Raw genomic sequence first — 23681 nt, 5'->3', positions numbered from 1 at the left:
AATATATATCAAATATAGGCATACAAATGTATATGTATGTATTATTTGTATATATGTATATATTTATTTATTTAAGGCACTTGCCTATCCTTCTAGGGAATATGGGATAAAATCCAGGAAGTACTGAGCATTAATATAGGCTTCATCATGGTAGTCTACTGCCTATGTTTAGTAAAGAAATGATCACCAAGCAAATAACTAACTGGACAATTTTCAATTTTCTGATGAGCCAGTCTACCACTGTAGGAAGCCTAGTTGAAAAGTGTGAACACAGTTATGTCAAAATTTCTGAATGTTCACTAATGGAATGTACAGTATAAAAACAAACAGCTTCATTCTTGCAGCACTATACTTATTTGTTATCAAATTTTATTACAATAATTCACAGATATGGAATTAACTACATGAGTATCCTAACTACTCACGAAATAAACAACTAAAACAAATTTATTGAAAAAAGTCCATAATTTTCTTTTGAGTATAATTATTCATATTGTTCTTTTCAACCATATCAATCTTGCGAAATGTGTTGTAGTCAGAAAACTTTCTTCTAAATATTTTTTCACCATGCTTAAATGAAACAATTCATCTTTATGAGAAACAGATTTTATTGATTTGTGAACAACTTCCATTTCATCATAGTCTTGTTCAATCTCATCATCATTATTTGTTTTCTTTTAACCATATTGCAATATTTCAACAAATACTGTAGTGCAGAGAGCCCTATCACTATGTTCTGGGCAGTAATGTACTACAAGATTAAAGCTAAACCCATATAAATCTTCCTTATGAGGATTGCTGCTCTAAAAATCCACCAACATGCTGCACATTTAAATAAATTGATCTACTATCTGGTGCTCTGTTAACAGGAAATATGCTAAATGAAAAACATAATGGAGAAAATCTGGAACATAGAAGATTGCTTTCTTGAACAAAGTGCTCCCTAATCCAATGCTCTGTTAAGTGGGCTAAACTGTATATACATTACTTTTGATAAAGTAAATAAGTGACAGCAAAAAGTTTTTTTTACTTATATTTTTAGAAAAATTTGGCTGCATATAAACATAATGCTATAATTAAATAGTTAATTCATAATTATTTCATTTGTGTGGATTTCCTATTTGTTAATTTAAAGGTTTTAAAAAATGTTTGTATGGCAATTTAAAAATATGTTCAAAATTAGCTTACACACAATTCAAGTTGTTGACTTAATGTTTAAATGTCTGTATCCTGATTATGAATTTTAATAATGTGTAAAATATTTAGTTTATCTCAAATGAAAATATCATAGTTTTGGTATTTTTATTATGTTTTTTTCAATGAGAGTTAAATTGTAAGTTATAAAAGACAAATGAATTATTCATATTTATAAATTAAATGACAGATCAATTTTAATAACATGTGCAGATTAATTTCAGTATTTTTTGACTGTATTTCTGTATGTAGAAAACATAAAATTGTTTATTTGATATTAATATGAATTAATTATGTATCAAACATACTTAGATCTTACTTCATGCAAAATACTAAAATATAAATGCTAAGCTAACATGATGCAGATTATTTAATGCAAAAATAAAGAATTATAAATATTTACTATATTCATATATAATTTAGACACTTTTTCCAAAATATTTCAATATTTTTATATTATTATATAGAGAATATAAAACTGTTTTTCTTTTTATTATTAATGAGAATTTTTTTTCATAGAAATTTTCAAAGTAATACATAGAATCATTAAAATTTAATATTCTGATAATATAAAATACAATTTTTATATTAGTATTTTAAAATTTTATTCACGTGGATTTAAATTTTAAGATCATCTTTTGATATTTTATAACAAATTTACAGGAATATTAAATTCTGAATTTTACTAGTTAATGAAAAATCCTACTTAATCATTGATTGTTGAATACATATAAATATCAAGTAATGACATTTATGTATATTTCAAAGAATTTTTGATTTTATAAGGCATACTTCCATGCTTTTATTTAAGAAAAATTTCTTCAGATAATTTTTTCTAAATGTAGAATTGATATTTGTAGTATTTATAAATGATTAAAGGAGTCACAAACCTGATAGTTGACTAATATTTCGTAATTAGCAACTCACCCTCATTCCTTGGAAGCGTGATAGAGCTCTTAAAGGACGAAGAGCACGAAGAGTACGCATTGTCTTGAAGGCTTGAATGTTTCCACCCCCTACTAATGTAGCTGTGAGATTGACCACTGATACCTAGCAGAGTAAGAAGTTATGTTGAATTTTATTGTTTACTTACATATGGGCCATAGGGATGGAGAGGTAGGCATCATAATGGAGCAGGTCAGGTTAGGTTAGATGAGGGAAGGTTGCTGATATGATTCCCCCATTTTTGATTAAACAAATGAATTCTTAAACATCATTGTAAATTACCAAAAATGATTTTCAAATCAGATTAATAAGTAATGATAAAATTTTATATAAAAATTTATACCAAATATAATAAAATATAGGTTAATCTGATTATCCAATTTTGGCAAAATACATTTTCTATTTTCTTCAGTTTCCTTAACTGCTTTTCTTTTTTGCATTTGATGATGTATTTCTGTCTGTACTATACAAACATGAACATGTCACACACACACACATAAACAAACATGTCAACACCATACAAAACCACCTTTGATATTAGTGATATTATAGAAGTTAATGTGTATTTGGGAAGCTTACACTGCAAGCACAATTGCTGAACAACAAGCAACATATAAGCACAAAGCAAAACAGAAATGCTTTTGGCAGTTCTGTATTCCCAGATTACACATACCTCTAAAATAAATTCATCACTAATACCCTTTACTTACTCTCATTCCCTCCAGTCGAGATAATGCACGGAGGGGACGTAAGGCTCTCAGGGTTCGCATAGTTTTAAAGGCAGGTATGTTGCCAAATCCCATAAAACCAACAGCCAGGTTAAACAGGGAAACCTAAGGTAGTATCAGGTCATCAGGGTGAAAATGATGAGGTTGATGGGAGGGGCAAAGCCCAAACACAAGAAGATTGCATGAAGGAAAGAAAAAAATGTGGGTAATTAGTTTAAAACTAATATTATGAGGAATTATACTACAAGGTAGACAGGTAAAAATCAGGATTATATAAAATGGAATTTTATTTGAATATATATATATTTTAAAACTTTGAATATATATATATATATACTTTAAAATAATTTTCTTATATATATATAAGAAAATTATTTCCACCAGAATACAAAATAAGTTATATATTTAATCTAACATACTTAGCTATAATCCCATTATCTGAATAATGATATGAACAGAATATCAAACAAAACTAATAAGTAAATTTATTAGTTTTGTTATTTACTTAATAAATACTTATGAAAATCATATTCTAAATTTATATTTGCTAATCATATATCAGATAGTTCAAAAAATAAAAAATAAAACAAAATAATTATTCATTTATTATATTAAACCTGCTTATTAAATTTCAACAAAAAATTTTTTCCATTGAGAATATACCAGATAGTAACTGTAACATTACAGTTTATATAAACAGCTTAGCAAAAAAAAAAAAAAAAAAACAAAACCATACAGCTTTTGCTAAGCTGTTTCTATAAAAAGCTATCTCAAAGTTTAATAAAAGATATTAACTTTTCTATAATGAATAATATGCATCTAATAATTTTGTATCTGAATTTTAATTCTTAATTTAGCTGAATATTAATATTATGACATCAAACAAATTATGTTATAACAGATCAGTTATATAATTTGTTGGTGTGTCATCTATCCTATCCTAACTCAAGCACATTAATTTAAATTCTCTCTATCAAGAAATTTTGAAACTATTATACTATTATAAACTATTATTTCTATATATATATAAATAAACATACACCTTTTCTGTTGTAGAAACACTTTTACTGCAACTAATGTTTTTAACCTCAATTCTTACACTTTTTTCAGGTTCACAAACCAAAATGAAATATTCTTTTAACAAACATTCAAAGGTATGTATTATAGAATGAATGTACAAATTTTAAAAACTTTTGAATTTCATTTAAATTTATATTCCATGAAAAAAGTGAATAAAATAAAATTACAAATAGAAGTAGTAGATGTGAAGTTTTTTATTTATTTATATTTTTTGTTATTTGTATATTTTTCTTCTATTTGTAATTTTATTTTATTCACTTCCTTTCATGAAATAGAGATTAAATGTAATTTGAAATTTTAAAACTTTGTAGATTTGTTTTAGAATGTACCAGGTGGTTATAAAATAAGTATCTCTATTTGGAACTGTCGGTAGCTCAAAGGAATAACCCAAATGAAGCCAAAATTGGTACACTTACTATTTAAGAAGGGAGAAGAATGGAACAAGAATGAGCAATTATTTATTGTGACATTGTCACAATACCAAGGCTGCAATTTTAATCATATTTTTAATTTATTTAATTTAAAATATATAATCTCCACCTCAAATTACTAGTAGTGTTTTGCCCCTGTACATCATACATTAATAAATATGATTTTTCCTTTAAGATTAGAGATTCTTCCCCCTTAAACATAAGTGTACTTTGGTCTCATTTGGGTTATTCCTTTAATGTACTGACAGATGCAAATGGAGACAGATCCAATACTTATTTTATAAACACCCAATGCAGGTAGGCCTCCTACAACGTGGTACCTTTACAACACGTTTTCGCTCCAATGCGGTTGGAAAAATGTGGAAATTTTCTTACAACACAGCTTTGGGTATTTAGAAACAAATTATCTTTCACATAATAGAAAAATCACAACGGATCACATAAGTGCAGTGGAACTTGATGGAACAAGCTCAGATCTTGAAATAAGGCCAGTCAAACATTCTTGAACAACTATAATAAGTGACGATGAGGACTGAATTTGAGCATAACATTATGTTTCTTTTTGATTTTGACTTGAAATCATAATCTGTTTTAGTTTTTATATGAATTTTATTTAAGCTTTTTATGTACATAAATTTAAAAAATGATGAAAATGTTACACCATAAAAGGCAGTTTTTCTCTTTTTAGAACTGAATCCCAGTTTTTGTATTAAGTTGGTGTCTCCTTTAACGCGATTTCCCACAATGCGGTATTTTCAAGGAACGTATCTACCGCGTTGTAGGAGGCCTACCTGTACTTATATTCAAATGTGTTATAGAAATATTCTATTTTAGTTTGTGAACCTGAAAAGGCATATAAATGAGATCAAAATCATTAATTGCAGTAAAAAAGTGTTGCTGGAAGGAAAAAGATGTTTGTTTATATATACTAAACTTTATATGTGCAAAATCAAAATTCCATGATCCTAGTAAGGTATGCACACTACATATGGTTGTTTTTGATCCAATAGTTCATTTTAAACAGGGCTCTAAATATATGTTTAAATTAATTATAACAATCCTGTATATGTTGTAAATAAAAAAACTAAGTTTTCTTGAATATTTAATAAATATGATAATATATTTAAAAAGGACATTGCATTAATGCTATAAAGTGTGAAAAACACAAACATAAATGTGAATTGAATTGCAAATGAAAAAATCAAAACTTTGCTTGTAAAGTAAAAATGTTTTGATTGACATTGAGATAATCAAACTTCAAACACTTTCAGCCTTTTTAAAAAACCAAAAATACTTGCAGCTAATAAATTTTTAACTGGTTGGTAAAGATTTCATTATATGATTGTTATTTATTTTGTGATTTGATTCAGAATTCCCTCTATATCTTTGAAAAATTATTATCACTAAAATAAAATCTGTTAATAAAATATTTAATAATTGATAACTCTTCTAGACAATTTCTTTTATTGAGTGCTAATGCCTCTCCATTACCATATTTTCTGTAAAAATTTCATAAATTATTTCTGTTATAATGATATAAATATTTTAAATTACAGTTTTCGTATGGATTTAATTTAATCTTCGTATAAGTAATTTTTCTTACCAAATTACCATAATCATAGAAAACAACAAAGTTTATTTCTGTCAAGTAGATAAATATAAAAGCATTCTGAAAACAGGATTCTGATTTATTATTAACTTTTATTACCATATATTTATATTTTCATTATAATAATTTCATCATTTACCTGTTTTCAATATACTGACATTTTTTTATAAATATTTGATACTTAATTCCATTGAAATTCATCAAGCAGATTTGATGTAATGTATAATAAAAAATATTTATTTAATATAAATGAAAATTAAAAGAATTTTTCCACTAATTCACATGGAAATTTCCAATAAAACCAATGAATGAAAACTTAGTAGTCCTGTTAATTCCAAGTTAAAATTATTATATACATATAGAAGTGCAAATTCTGACAAATGCAGCCAATCTTAACCAATCAGAATTTCGATTAACTTATATGGACAAATATACAAACCAAAGCTGAAAATTCATAAATTAAATACATACACAAAATACTGTTGAATTTTTTTTTCAGAATAATAATCTAAAAAAAAAATTCTGTTAGCATTTGGTTTTCATTTTCATGACAAATAAAATTTTCTATTGCTTTTCCATTGTTTTGTTTATTCTAATAAATCTATAAAAACATGCTTTTTCACACTCATCAAGTAAATAATTCTTTAAGTAAACTTTTGTATTGTCAACTGTGTGCCTAAGTGCTTAAGTCATTTCTTAAAAAAATTATCATTCTAATAACACCAATCACAATCTATATTATGATAGTAGCATACAACCAATTTCTTACAGAGTACAATGACCAAACGAAATGAAGTTAATTGAATGTTTCTATGATAAATATTAGATGTATTTAAAAGAATGAAGAAAAATTTGAAAAAATAAATATCTACAGTATAATATAATATAATATAATGTAATCTATAATCTAAATATCTATATAATAATGTATTCAAATATTTTCATTATTATAGTAATAACTCTGAATGAAAGAATGAAATAGAATTGCATAAATAAATAAATGAAATAGAATAAATAACTTTTACATTAATTTATGAAATGCAATATCAGAAGTTTTTTTACAGTAAATTAATATAATTAAAAATAAAATGAATAGTTATATGGTAAATTTTGATTACTTAAATTATGTTTAAAAGAAAGAAACTAAAAATAATTAATGTATATCACATAAGAACATACTATACTATAAACCAGTGGTTCCCAACCGATGTTCCGCGGAACACTGGTGTTCCGTAAGCATCTCCCAAGTGTTCCACAGATTTAGTCGCAAATCGGAAAGTGTACAATCATATTCGAGCCACCGAATATCAAAAAATTAAAATCATAAAATTTTCATAAACTTAAATATATATGTACGACTCGTACTTATGGAGTGTACTACTGTTTCGAATAAGATAAAGGCAATGATAAAAACTGAATGAAATATGTAAAAAACATCAGGCACAAGTTTCCCATTAAAGTTATTTAGGTATATTTTTTCCTGTCTTAGAATTGGCGTTAAAATATGAGTAGAGATTTTGAATTATAACTGATCAATTCTAATAAAATAACTGATGACAAGCTTATGTATTTCATATTAACTTAAGTAAGTGTTCCGCTAAAGAAAATTGCTCACAAAAGTGTTCCGCATCATTGAAAAGGTTGGGAACCACTGCTATAAACTGATACAAAATTTTAAAAAAGTTTATTCAACTTATGGAAGAAATGTATTGATATTAGCATATTTCATAAACTTCTTAAATAAAATAAAATAACATATTAACAAATATAAAAACAAAATGAATTTTAGAGAATAATCCACTTCTTAAAATCTAATATATCGATAAATCTGATTTATACCTAAAAATGTTTTAAACTCATCCAAATTTTGACATGCAGTTAATGTATATAAATTATAGAAAATAAAATGCAATCTGATATTTGAATATTGATAGCCCTAGAAAGATGCCATATACAGAATCTTTAAAAGGATATGGCTTAAAAACAAACTATTTTTTCATAATATAATTTATTAATTTTTACAATATAGGTAGGTACTGTACATAGAGTGACAAAACACTGCAAACTAAAGAGAATGTGAACTGGTATGAAATAAATAAAGTTATATACAATATACTGTTTAATTTTAATTGGGCTGCAATTTAAAAAAAATTGTAGACCTATAAATTACCACTGTCATTTAGCCGTCTTTCCTTAATCTTGAGAACAGAGTTAGATAGATGAAAGCTGAGACCAGATATGGAAAGTAAAGGGGCAGGAGGCCCCCCGATTAATTTTATTTGATTTTTTTATTATTTCCAAACAGGAGGGGTTAAACTCTAAAAACCCTCCATGTGTGCATGTCCTTGTGCTGGTATATCTAATTCTCTGACATTGGTGTGAATAAAAAATATGAAATTGACCATTATGATTATCATGTTTTAAATTTAACTCAAACATTTTTGGAAAAATAAAAATATATTTATGGATCATAATTATGGATTATATTTATTATGAATTGTATTTATCAGTATTTTATTGGGCTGCAAGTTGAAAAAATTGTAGACTTATAAATCCCCACTGTTTCCGTCTGTCTGTTTCTCCTTTCTTAATCTCAAGAACAGAATTAGATCAATGAAAGCTGAGACCAGATATGGATAGATAGCTTAGAGACAGCAGGCTCTGATGAACTATTGATATATACAAACTTCTGATGCAAACTGGAAGTCATGTTATTTCAATTCAAAAATTTCCCTGAAAGGAGTTAGATAGATGAATGGCATGAGTGTATTGTTAATAGGAAATGTATGATGTACAAGGGCAAGGCTACTAATTTGAGGTGGAGAGCATATATTTTAAATAAAATAAATTAAAAATATGATTAAAAATTGCAGCCCAGCACTGAAATGATGTCACAATAAATATTTTGCTTATTACTATTATTTCACTCTACTTTTCTTATACTGAAATTCATAAAAGAAAGTTTAATTAAAACAATAATACATATTAGAAAGTGATTTGTTTCTGTTACCTTTTATCATTTAACCTCAATGTGAGATAAATCGTACATATTAAAATGTAACTATAATAATACACATTTTTATTTTTCTATTGTACATATATCAGCTGTATAATAAATGATGTAAAAATTGTTGTTCTTATATATGAGTAAATTCACTTATTATTCTCAAGAGCTTAAAATTGATATACCATATAAATATTTTATATTTATAATTTTTTAATTTAAAATAATTGTGGTTGTCCATATTATCTGAATTTCTTGTTATCTGAGACACTATCAGTCAACATTACCTTGAATAACTGGGATTCTATTGCATATTTAATTTAAATGTATTCATAATATAAATCTTGGTACTAAGGATTAAAATAAATTAATAAGCAAGCATTTATTCATCTAATCACATTAAGAATTAGGACACCTAATTAAGCGATACACAAAACATAAATAATAATTTAATATATAAACCTTGTTTTAGTAGTATCTGTACATTATACATTTCCTGTTAACAATAGTTATGCCAGTCATATATCTAACCCAGTTTAGGGAAAAATTTTTGAACTGAAATAATGAGACTTGTGGTGCAAACTGGATGTTTGTATATAGTTAATTGGGCCACTTGCCCCTAGTCTTTGGGTCTTCAGATTTTCAAAAGTTGAGTGTGAGAGAAATGAACATCCCCACTTTACATTTAATTATTGATAAATTTATAACATTTTATAGAATATGTGCATACAGTAAAACCTGTCTATGGTGACCACTCATGGTTCCTTCAAAAAGTGGTCTTTTAGACAGGTGGTGCTGTAATACGGTATTTCCATATGTATTTTGCACACTTTTTAGCCATTTCTACTAAGCAAAACTCGAAGTGAGCAAAAATAAGCAAATTTTTTCAACGATAGAGCTATATTGGTATTGTATTTTATTCTTATTGGATAACTTGATTTACAGGAGTCATCATGATTTTATAAGGCAGATTTAATACCAATATTAAGTAGATAAAACCCTTACTCGAAAACCTTTAAACGTGCAGCCAAATTTATTAACCTCAAACGTTTTCGGTCTTGAGAAAGGTCTTTTAACAAGACCGAAAACGTTTGAAGTTAATAAATTTGGCTGCACGTTTAAAGGTTTTCGAGTAAGGGTTTATCTATTAAGTTATATGCAGTCTCGAAAGAAATACCAATATTTTTAAAGATTAATACAATACTTGCATTTTCTCAATTATAATGCACACTTTCTTTTTTTGATTTAATAAATTCAACTTGGTTCTTTTCGTTTGCTCCTCAGTTACATGTATTACGTCATCGATATACAAATGCATTGTATCTCTCCAACACTTTGGTTAGTTTTCATTAGTTTAATCTTATTTTAACTTCAAAAATACTATATTGTTTTAATGTTTAATATTTTCTTAAGTACAATAAGAAAAATTATTAATTAATAATAAGACGATTTTATTATGTTTTCTCATAATACAATTTCATTACATTCTGCAATTGGACAATCACGGAATCAAAAAAAGAAGGTTGCCTGTAAAACTGATTTTGCATTAATGCATTTATTGTTTTTTGAATATTTTGCATGCAAAAATTACTTGGATATTATTTTTCTAAAAATATCGTGGAAATAAGGTAGGGTGATAAGGAACTATTTATTGCACATGTATTGTATATGAGCTTAAAAAAAACGAATAAATAAAATAAATTTTATCAAACGATGAGATCAGCCGATTAATTATATTGTGTACAATATTTTTATATTCCGAAGGAAAATACTGTAGGTCTACGGTAAAATAAATTTTGTTTTTCCACGGTTAAACTTCACTGCTAATTGCAATTGTGATAAACCATTTTCACTTTCTCTGATAACTTTAACACCATCTTCTAATGACAGCACTTTGCATTTTTTTCATTTTTCGGGCAATTTCAAACAATCTGAAATGAATTTCCTTTGTTACTAGACTAATTCATTAACACCTGCACCTAATTTCAAGGGTGGGAGAAGTGCCCGAAATGGGTTCGAACAATAGCTTAGACCAGATATATTCGTGGAAGTGGTCACTTATTACAGTTGTTGTATGTTGTTTCGGACCAAAAATCGATGCCCACAGTCGCATTACACAGGTGGTCGTTTAATATGGGTAACTTATACGAAGACTTATTATAAAATATGTATAAAGTATTCTGTGCCAGAAATTTTTGCCCGTTTTGACAGGTGTCTGTCGAATGCAGGTGGTCGCCTAATCAGTTTTCACTGTATTTACTTTAGGTTCAGTGGAAAAAGTAGCTAAAATGAAGTGTCTCTAAAATTACAGCTTTTGATATTTGTCTCCGCTATCATTTGCATTGATAAAGCATATGCATCAATTGACAAAAGATTTAAATATAATCTGTTAACATTCTAACTTTCTGCTAAAGTTCAAAGTTCTGAGTTCAAAATGAGATCACAAAATGTAATTTAAAATTAGATGTGTCCAACAGCTTTAACATTAAACTCTGGGGGTCTTGACCCAAGAATGCCCATGCATTTTATAATTCATTTTGAAATATCTACAAAAGGATAAATGAAAAAGAAAAGGAACAAATAGAAATTTTAACCTACATTTTAGTAATTGTTATTACTGAAATTATATACTTATTAAAATAACCAGTTATTTTATTCTTTGGTTATGCACAGAAATTCCAAGTCATGCTAACCATTTCAACATTTTTATAAATTTAACTATTATATTTTAAATTATTAAAATAATTAACTTACAGATAATGATACTTTTCAATCTATATTAGTAAAATATACATTTAATTTTATTTCATACAATTAGTGTTGTATGTAACAATTGAGAACAACAGCATACCAATACAGATTAATATTGGTTTCATTCTGATGATAAATCAATAAAAATTTTGGTTCATAGTCCATTGGAATACCATTGGACTATGAATAATACTATATGAAATGAAGTTAACTGCAGTTTTTACTAATAAAGATTAGATTTTATATTTTTATTTATATAAAAATTTTAACTTGTAGTTAAATTAATTGGACTACTAAATTCCCATTCAACAATCCTATTACAAACACTTATTAAGTTTAAATTTCTATACTAGACCAATAGAATATTTTTGAGATCTAACATTGATTTATTCTGCAAAAATAAAACCAGATATGATTGCTATAGAAACATTTATTTTATATGTTTATTTCAAGCTATTACTAAAATGATAATTTTAACATACTATATGTATAATGAATAACAATTGGCCTAGAATTTTATTTATTTTTTTACAAATTACACATTTTTGTTTACTTTATATTCTTTATACAAGTAAAAATCTTAAATAAAATTAATCATAGCAAAGACTTAAAATGAAACTGACAGAGGAATTTTAATATATTCAAATTTTTGATCATGCTAACAACTAAACCATGATTGTTTTAAAACTACAATTATGGTTTAATAGTCAATAAAATAAAAGGTTTAATTTTATTTTATAGATTATATTTAAATACTTTAAAACTATTTAACTAAAGAATAACTTTTTGAAATGAAATTAAAATATTTTTATTCAATGTTTTAACTTCATTATTACTTTTGTGAATTCAAAAGCAATTGTAAAAATAATAATGAGAATAATGAGAATTTGATATCCCAAAATATGTTTTTGAGAAATAAATCAAAAATAAATTTATTATAAATATTAAACTGATTCTTACCAGTACAATAACAAAATCCAGCCAACACCATGCATTAGTAAAATATTGTTTGAAGCCAAACGCTAACCACTTAATTAACATTTCAAAGAAAAATATTACAGTAAAAACTTTATCCATATAAGTCAGTATATCTTTTAGGATTGGTCTGTGTTTCAAATTAACATCTTCTAAAGCCTAAAAATAAAACATTTCACTGTGAATTATCACTTATTAAAAATTTACACTTGTTAAGTATAGAACATTATATTGAAAACTGAATATTTTTATTTAAAACAATATAAATTAACAATATAGATATATTTTATGATGTTAAAATATAAAAGCTTTTTATGAAATTTACCATAAAAAAGTTTTACAATTTTGTAGCTAAATGAATGATAATGCAATCATAAATTACATTTTTCATGAATGTTTTTCAAACTTTTGAAATTAATCTTGAAAAATTAACCTGTTAAATCAAACATACTAAATGAATATCTATTAAAGGAAATATCAAGACATTTTTTTATTCCAGCAAATTATATATTTATTAAACAAGATAATTTTTTTTTGTTAAGATATAAGTGTAAATAGACTTGTGAAATTAAAATATAGAAAAATGAAAAATATAAAAGAAATTGCTTTAAGGAACAACCAAAGAACGATCAATGATATCCTCCAAAGCCAGAAACAGTAGGAAATTGTTTATAAAAAGTTTATTCACTTGGTTGATAGAAAATGGAAGAATAAATAAATAAGGAAAGAGAAAATCTTGCCATTGTTGATAGAAAAATATATAACTCTATTGGAAAGAGAGGTACAAATATTCAGAGGAAAGAAAGTAATGAAAAAACTCATCTTTATGAAATTTCCAATTCCACTCTCCTAGCTATGAGACAAGCAAATGTGGTTTTGACATATGATACATAAAATTCTGTAACAAGAAAATGGATAAAAATGACACAATAAATTGAATGATACTTTGTGTGTTAATGACATTAACATAAAGAACCGTGGTTAACTGTGAACTGAAGAATTATTTATTCATTTATCAAAAACTGTATAAACATTAATTATAGATTACACAACAGTAAACCTTAATGTAACACCAGTAGAGAGTTTAATTTAATTCAAACATTTTCAATGTAATGTTAGATCTACTTCAATTCTGTATGGTTTTGTGACAATTGGCTACCATAAATTATATTTAAATATACCTAATTATATTTAAAGAATGTAAAAAATATACAATATTAGAGACATATATGAAAAAATTTTACAGTGTTCTTAAATATCCTTTCACAATCACTGGGGCACAATCAACATTGATGAAGTCAACCTTCTTTTATAAGCTCTTCCCAACCTATATTAGGTAAATTGGTGTTCCAGTAATTGTGAAAATATGTTTAAGAAGACTGCAAAATTTTTTGGATATGTCTTCAATATTGTATATTTTTTACATTTTTTAAATATATATTTTATCCTGAATTTATAGAATGTTTTATACTTAGTTATAATTAATTGTTTATATATATATATATATATATACAGACAGAATAATATGGGACACATTTATCTTTTTGTGTGTTGAAGTATGAAGGAGGTCATTTTCAACAAGGAGAAGAAAGAGGAAGATTGCCAGAGCCAGGTTGTAACAGTCCCAACAGTATAAAGCTCTAACAAGAAAGAAGAATTACCTGACATATGACTACTTTCATTTTTACAATACCACTGAATACTAAACTGACACGATTGACCATTTTGGGACTAGAAGTATCTCTCTCACATTAACCTCTCTTTATTTCTTCTATCTATTACATTCAATCTAATCTTCAATAATTTTTTAGGATAGCTGTGCACAATTGACATGTTTTCAATGCATTTTAATTCCTCCATTGTGTTTATGATGTTTGTGCAATGAGAGAAAACACCTATTTAGTAAGAGCTCTAAATGCTGCTATTTTGTACATTTATGAACTGTTGGAGGTCATTGGAATAAATATCTGATATCTCAATTTGTAGTATATATCTGTTTCAATGTGGCCATTTTTAAATCAGATGTTCAGTCTAAAAAGTGAGGGCACTTGTTGCTTTAACTGTTCAAACTTTAGGAAGAGCCTATAATGATTGTTGTTTGTGTTCTAAAAAATTGTTAATGTCTGGTTTTGACCTCTAAATGATAAGGATGCTGTTGATGTATCTTCAGCAAAATTTTATTACTGTTCCTTCCAGAGATAGTATCATCTCTAGAAGGAACAGTAGTAAAATTTTCTTCTCCAGAAAGTATAACACCATTTTGCACACCTGATAGAGGGCTGTCTACTGGTACTCCCACTTTTTATAGGTAAATGTTTTTATTGTATTGGAGGCATGAGAAATAGCTGTGAGAGATGATGTGTAATAGCTCTAAAATTGATAGTGATATAGCAGATCTTTAATTGTCTGTAACAATCAATTCCTCAAGGAACAGAAAAAAAGTTATAACGTAATGGATAGATATAAAGATACAAAGTTTAAAACTGTTAACATAGCAAAATAAATTAACTGTCATCATTAGTTAACATATTTTGCTATAGCTCTTCAACTAGCACTCAGGTGTTTTTAACAATAAATTTGTAGTTATTCAAATGTACTACTAGCAGGTAGTATATCCTATTTTCTAACTGGTGAGTGGGGAATCTGGCTTTGTCAACAATAGGCTTCAGCAAAATACCAGGTTTATGTGTTTTAGCAAATGCAGAGAGCTTTGGATTTTCAAATTTATTCTTAAATTTGAAATTTAATAACATTCTTTTGTTTATTACAAAACAGAATGTTAATCTATACAGATGTAAAGCACATGTACTGTACATTAGATCAAAAACGTTTATCTGAATTAAATTAAACTCTATACTTATGTCACATTAAGATTTATTGTTCTGTATGTTTGTTGATTCATCCAGTTTTTGAGTATATTTGAATTCTAAATTTTTTGTTTCATCGATATTGAACTCAACATTACTAACTTAAGTTTCCAGTATTATTCAAATTTTTATATAATAAAAAAATTGTGATGAAAAAACAGCAGCATAAAGTTAGACATACACATAATCCTCAATTTAAATGGCAAGTTAGTTCTATGAAAGTCTCATGTATCAAATCAAGTCAAAATCATATAATCAAAATCATAATCAAAATCAAATCAAATCAAAATCATATAATCATTTTGTAAATCAAGACTAAAAATTATATGGGAAATACAGAACCTATCGTCTTATTTGAGTTACTTTAAATTTATATAATTTCAATTTACACAAAATGTTATGGAACCATTCTATCATGTATAGAATATGAAGGTATTATCTATTGATCATGAAATCAACATAATTGCTATGAAAGGCAGTGATGTTCCTTGATATATGAATTGTTGTTTTTTCTATAAGAAATGAAATTAAAAAATCTTTGCATCAAGATATTTCTTTTCCAGTGGATCTGTTATTAGATGCAAATAATGGTAATACTAGTTTATTTGTTTTTTTAGTTATGGAATGAAAATTAGTCAATCTATCTTAATGATAATGTGAAGATTGCTCAGCTTAATCCTTGAGTATTTTGCATAATATAGTTATATGAAGGAAGCAAAGAGAAGAACTGATATCCATAAAGCAAAAAGGCTTCTGAGATGTTTCCAGTCAATTAAGTGTTATATTTTAATAAGCAATGCTGCTTAATTATACACACTCACTTCGTTTAACCTTAATACTCGGTACTGCTTGATCGTCAAAACAAACGTTTTCGTCCTCTCCGAGGACTGCCTCAGGTTATTCGAACAAAAGAATAAATTAGAGCAGGATTCCAATTTCTTTGAATTAATTTCTCGAGGAACTGGTATTTAAGTCAAGTAGATGTGGTAGCTGCTTAATTATCTTATGTCAAATGACTGATTATAAAACATTAATTTGCAAAAAAAAACAAGTAATATGTTTATTAATAACACAGTAAAGCCTTCAGATTTATTTTATTTTCTGATAAAAGAAAATAAAATAATAATTTTCTTCATGAAATCCATTAATTTTAATTTTAACCACTTTTTATTATATTCAATTAATAATTAAACAAATAAAACAGATAAAATTAAAATAAGAGGATCAAAAATATTTTATTAAAAAATAAATATAATTTGATAGCCTATTAAAAAAATTTTAAAATATTTCATAAAAAAAAGAAATAATTTTTCTTTAATGTAAAAATTACAATTAAATTAACTTTTTCAAATTTCTCATTTTTTGATTTTTTCTTGAAGGTTAATATTCTTTGATTTGATTATAATAAAATATTTATAGAAGAAAAAGATCTACTGTTTGCAATATTTTATGGAAATAATTATTTATATAGAAAACTTACCAAAGCTAAACTGCTGACAAGAATCATTGATATTACAATTGTTTCAAAATATTTGTTTTCAACTAAACGAAAACATTTCGTTCTCGATTCCTTCCAAATTACCCAATATTTATTTTCATCATTGCCTAAACATGCTGGATATCGAACATAACAACAATCAGGACAACAGTCTGGTGGGTATTCAGAAATAATGACATCTGCAGTTGTTGTTTCCATTTTATCCGTATCAATATCTTCAACATCAGGATTTTGTTCATCACTAAAGTTATTTGATAAATCTAAGTTTAAAATAAAGAAAAAAAAAAGCTATCACTCTTATATTTGAAAATGAGAATAAATAAATACCGCAATAAATGAGTTTTAATATAATACAGTAGACTTGTGATTATCTGGTCTAATGTGGCAAATGGCCAATCTGGATAAGGAAAAAGCCAGATAATGTAGAGATTGAAGAAAAAGCATTCCCTGCACAGTCAAGCAGGTCAAGTGCATCTCATACATGGTTTATTTTTAAGTTGTGATTTTTACAGTATATGATAATGTTTTAATACAAAATTTTCAGGAAAAATAATCCAGTAAGATGCTTGCATTTATCATGACACATTATCTGTGAAATAACTATGTTTTATGAAAATGTTTACTATCACATTTTTATACAATATTAATATTTAATAATACTGTACTCTAATAGAAAGTGCAAAATAATTATATTTTTATAATTATTTTGCATGTTTGTTTATGTAAAAAATCTTGACATGGCAGATTGGACTGGATAATTGCAAGGCTACTGTATTACATACACACACACACACGCACACACAGGGTGTCTCAAGAGAAATGGTCAATATTCTAGGAGGTGAAAGAGTAGGTTATTTTAAGCAAAAAAGTTCATATAAACATGTGCTCTATCCTGAAGTTTCTGAGATTAAAAACATTTGAATTTTTTTTTCAAGTAACAAATTTCCAATAATGTAAATTTTCAAAAATTTCACTGTCAGCTTCAATGGACTTTTTATTTTCACGAGAACAAGACATTTTGCTTGTCTGAATGTATTTTTGCATTCCTGTATGTGGGTTAGTGCCCATTAAGCAAGCTACCATTCATCTTGTATATACATCTTTCTTTGATACACTTCACTTTTCATCCAATCCCATAAACAAAAATCTGATGAGGTTGGATCTGGCAATCTTGGTAGCCAGTTAAAGACATTACCACCACCAATTAGGGAAAATGTGGTCATGATATTGTTTACATGTTTGGTAGACTGGTAGCCACAATCTCAAACCATTTGGGATGGAGCACATGTTTATATGAATTTTTTGCTTAAAATAACCTATCCTTTTACCTCTCAGAATATTTATCTTCTATCCTGGGACACCTATATGTGGTTAGATTATTTACTATAATAGTGAGTCTGATAATCAGTCCTACAAGACTAATTTAGATAGAAATAAGATTATTATTATAAAAATGTTTAATTAAACAATGTTTATAGTTTAAAAATTTATAAATTCAAATACATACATTCTTGTTTGAAAAAGAAGCATAATTATCCAATCCATAGATATAGCAAAAATTAAATAAAATGAACAGCTGTGAGATCCTAAAGGTGAAAATATTCAGACACTCACTCTAACACCCTCCCTTAATAATTTTGTAAAATAATGTATATTTTTAATTAAATGGTTCACAATTTATCATGATAACAGAAACATGTTTGTTTGTTCCTGTTGATTTATGAATAACTTCAAACTTAACATCCATAACTGTCAATGAAAAGTAAACACTGTCTGATCTAAAATAATGAGAGTCCTAAGATCAGCAAACATCTCTGATTTGTACTGACTTTTGGCAGCAAATTAATTGTTGGTATCAAACTTGCAATTCAAGAAGGCCTCTAATTTCACCCATAAACAGATGAGGGACCAATCAGGTTATAAGGAAGACCAAACTATAATAGTCTTGTGTGTTTTATCTGCTGCTGATTTCTTTCTACCTTGCTGATGACAATGGTGAGACTCATTAGAGACATATATATGTACTTTTCTGCAGCATGTCATCAATTTCCTTGTTGAACTTTGGTATTCATCACTTCTGATATCTAGAGACTTTCTTCTTTGGAGAAATGAGTGGACTTTCTCTGCTGGGATCAACACAAAACATCCTTGAACCTTTTGTGAATAACTATAATATTCAAATGGACCAAATATTGTAAAAATGACTCTCAAAATGAATGGTGTTTTAAAACAGATTAAACAAATATCAACCATGCTGATTTTTAAAGTTTATTTTATTTTAAAAACGTTTTAGCTTAAACAGTTTTAAACTTGAAAAATAGTTTATATAAAATGGAACAACCAGTTTGTTCTTTTAATTCAAAAGCTGTGTTATTCTATAAAAGCTTAAAGTAAGCTTAAAGTTTAAAACAGTCCTTAACTGAAGATTTTGTAAAATAAGTTGATAACCTTAAAAAGCAGTATGATCAATATTTGTTCTACTCTAAGTTCACCAAGTTTTGTGAATCTTAAAACAGATTAACAAGTCATCCTTCATCCCAAACACTCACCCACATACACAACCTTTTTCCTGATCAAAAAGAGCCATAACTAGACTGCCATCTAGTCATGGCCCCTTTTGATCCAAAAATTAAAATTTTCTAAAAATTATTTTTTCAATACTTAATTAACTGCTTCTTATGGAAACCAAAAGTATTATTTTGATGCAATAATGTTTTCAGCCTAAAAGAGTTGTCTCCAATGTCTATTGCAATTTTTACACAAACTTTTTTACATTCTATCAAAAATCTTCTGTAAAGTTCATTAGCAAATTTTGTTTTGAATTGCTTTTTACAACTCTTTATAGATATTTTCTGATTTAAAAAAATTAAGCTTTATGTAAGAATCTAGAACATGTCCTCAATAGTTAGAATATTTAAAAATTCTAAGAATTCCAAAAATTCTTTGCATTTTGAATCTTGAATTAATTTATTTTAATTAAATTAAATATATTTATTTTATGTATGCTATATACTTATAGTTTGTTATGTATAATAGTTGTTGTTACTCAGCACTTCTAGTCAAGTTGAAATCACATTAAAAGTTTTTTAAATACTCTAAATGACTTTTAAGTGGTTCAAAAGTCAATTACAGTACTTAAAAACTTTAATCTATTATAATAGAATGTTGAATGTGGATAATTTCTATATTTTTCAAAATTAAGCATTATTTAATATTAAGAAATTCAATCTTCATAGCTTTTAAATAACTTATAACAAATTGAATTCCATATACAGTAGATTCCTGATTATCCAAGATAATGTAGATCAATGCTATCTCAAGTAACTGAAAACTTGGATAAAAAGATATCCATGGCCATTTCAAATTAACAATTACAAATATAAAAGATTTACATGATATATCACTTTTAAGCCTGTTTTTAGTAAATTTAATCATACAAGGATCATTCAAAGTTAAACAAGACTTATTTCTACAGACCAAAAGGAATGTCCCAAACATGAATAAATTATGTCACTTTTTCAAAATACTCTCCGTCTGTATGTACACACTGTTTCCAGTGGCAGGGTAGGTCCCTGATACCTTTCTTGTAGAAAAAAGTGGGCTGATGTCATAGCCAGCACAGGACAACTTGCTGTATTTCATTACCTGTCTGCAATTTAATTTCTCCCAGGTGCTCTTTAAGGGGTCCAAACAAATGATAATCGCTGGGAGCTAAGTATGGACAGTAAAAGGGCATGAGGCAACACCTCACAGCCCATTTTGGCCAGAGTTGATATTGTCAAATTGGCACACATCTTGTGGAATAGTAAGTGCTCATGGATGATTTTCTCAACACTACCAACACTGATGGACACTTCGTCTGCAATATGTTTCATGGTTACTTGCCAGTTCTCCAGGATAACTTGCTCAACTCGTGCAATATTCACTGGAATTACTGCAGTCGAATGAACTTGTCCGTATGCTTCATTTGTCACCAGATCTCATCCTTCACCAAACTGTCAACACATTCATATACTCTTGCCCGCAATAGCGTTTGTTCCCCATACTGTGCTCTCAATTTTCTTAAAATTTCAGCAGGTTTAACATTTTTCTTTATGAGAAATTTGATTACAAGCCACTGTTCCATCATTGTGGACCTTCTGTTATGATTACTAAAACTGCTATTCATGTGCAAAATATGTCATGCTTGCTACCGAAATCTTGGGATGGATAATGCTGCTCCCTCTCCAGGTTTTATTGTGCTACAGTTACTCTTCAAAATTATAGGCCTAAAAGTCTTATTTAACCTTGAATGACCCTTGTATATACAAATAATATATTTTACATCATTTATTATACATCTGTTATATATAATAAGAATAAAATACATATTATTGTAGTTATATTTTTATATGAATGATTTGTCTCATATTAAAGTTAAATAATAAAATGTAACAGAAAAGAATTCTTTTGCAATAGATATTTTTGTGTAAAACTTTTTTTTATGAATTTCAGTATAAGAAAATCAGTGTATCCACTTACAAGTTTGCCTTGGGTAATGCAGAACCTTGGTTAATCTAGGCTCTAATCAGGATTCTACTGTACTTTTAATTTTTAAAATGATTAAAAACTAATTATCATCTTAGAACAAGAATTTTTAAACTCAACTTCTTAATAAATGAATGTTTTTGACTGTGTTAAACAGCCATCTTCAGGTTCTAAAAAGTAAAACTATTAATTAACTGCAAAGTTAAATAATAATAAACAAGCACAAGAATATTAAAATAAATGTTCAAAATTCAATCATCAAAGACTATATACTAGTAAGAGCAAATCTCCATTTAGTACAGAGACTCAAGATAATTGAAATGTTCATTCATGAAAAAGTTATTACTAGATTTAGAGGTTCCTTCTGAGTTAAATGAAATTTATCCACTTAATTAGTTCTTTGACTAATTAATAAAAAATATTTTAAAATATTTATCATCAAAATGAATATATTCCTGCTAATAAGCTTACTGTTATGCAGTTTAAGATACTATCTCAAACATTTAAATGTTATTTTTTATTTTACTTCATTATAGATTTAATTACAAAATAAGTGAAATGAAAAAACAAAACAGAGAAAACCTTCTAAACTCTGTTTAAAACTCTACCTAATAACAATTTTCTTAAATCATAGTTTCATTTCAGTTTTTATTTATCACAAAATATTAATAAAATATATAATGACAATAATACAATAAATATTACAGACCCTGAACAAAACATTGATGAATAAAATTAATGTTTTGAAATTTGGTGTTACAAAAGGATAGAAAGAATCAAATAGAGAGACAAAGTTAAAAGTGAACAAGTTCTGGAGAAATTTAAGTTAAAAAAAAATAGAAAAAGTTTTGATGCAAAAAAAAAAAAAAAAAAAAAAAAAACGTTTTGGAGGACACATTACAAGAGGATCTTTGAGAAGTTTAATTAAGACTATGCTTCAAGGCAAGTTGGAAGTAAAGAGGGAAACAAGAAGATTCAAACTTGAATGGGAAGATAACTGCAGCGACTGGACCAAAAGAAGATTGGTAGAGGCCCTCTTGAACAAACTACTGGAGAAAAACTGTCTATCACCTGCAATCCTCTGGATAGAGGTTGCCATGAAAAATGAACAAAATAAATATTAAAGTAAATAAAATTATTTTCAAGATAAACTGTATATCTATGATATATTCAATTTGGAAGCCCCAATTAATTAATGTAATATTAGATTAATTACTTAATTAATACTTAAAACACATATTTTATTAAAGGTTTTAATGTTTAAAAAGTTTTATATTTTGAAATTTTTAATGTCTTTTCTAAATTTATTTAATAAATATTTATTATGTATGATATCAATTTTTATAAAACTTACCACGTTTCATTTCTAAATCTTCTTTGCTGGCATCCTTTTTTTCTTCTTCCGAACTGGCATTAATAGAACCATAGCTATTTTCCTTGGACGGCTGTTCAATGATGGATCCTTTTTCTTTATTATTTTTAATACCATTAATAGACTTATTACTAATTGTGTCCTCTTCTTTTTGAGGATGGATTTTATTGCCAAATATTTCCTTCTCCTGTAATAATGTTTTTTGTAATATTAATAAATAATGAATTTTACATACATTTTATATCAGAAGTCATAACTAATAACATTGTTATTTCAAACACTGTTCTTTCAGAATATGTTATTATTATTCACTGTAAAGATTATGATAGATGATATTGTAACAAATTCTAGATTGCTGAATTTATGGCTGTAAAAATAACAATGTTGGTAATATACAAGAAATTTTTTCAGTAATCCTTAGTGCATTTTTAAAATTTTTTATTTTAAAATTTAAAATTATTATTATTATTTTTTTGTATTGTTATTTTGTATAAGGACAATAAGGAATAATAATGAACTACTTAGAATTCTAGAAGTGATAAAGTCAGAAACTGATTAGAAATGAGTCTAGCATTGAGCTTAACTAGACTTAGCAATAATTCTGCATTACTGAATACTATTAGATATTTGATTGAAATACTTGTGATGCAGATATGATGTTTTCAAACTCTCATTTGAGTCACATATTGTAATTTTATAT

General features: G+C 26.7%; 1 protein-coding gene across 1 annotated transcript in view; it reads right to left on the bottom strand.

Annotated features, from left to right (window-relative positions):
• LOC136985578 (sodium channel protein para-like) overlaps positions 1-23681 on the bottom strand; it is a 324996-nt gene that overhangs the window by 25465 nt on the left and 275850 nt on the right. Inside the window, 4 exon segments of the mRNA XM_067282895.1 lie at positions 2122-2244; positions 12703-12876; positions 17065-17342; positions 22964-23168. Coding sequence (XP_067138996.1) covers positions 2122-2244; positions 12703-12876; positions 17065-17342; positions 22964-23168 — 780 coding nt within the window.

This window comes from Centruroides vittatus, unplaced genomic scaffold, assembly GCF_030686945.1.
Source record: "Centruroides vittatus isolate TY-2023 unplaced genomic scaffold, ASM3068694v2 contig_971, whole genome shotgun sequence".
Taxonomy (NCBI): Eukaryota; Metazoa; Arthropoda; class Arachnida; order Scorpiones; family Buthidae; genus Centruroides; species Centruroides vittatus.
The sequence above is the reverse complement of the archived record's forward strand: the minus strand, read 5'-3'. Positions and strand labels throughout refer to the sequence as shown.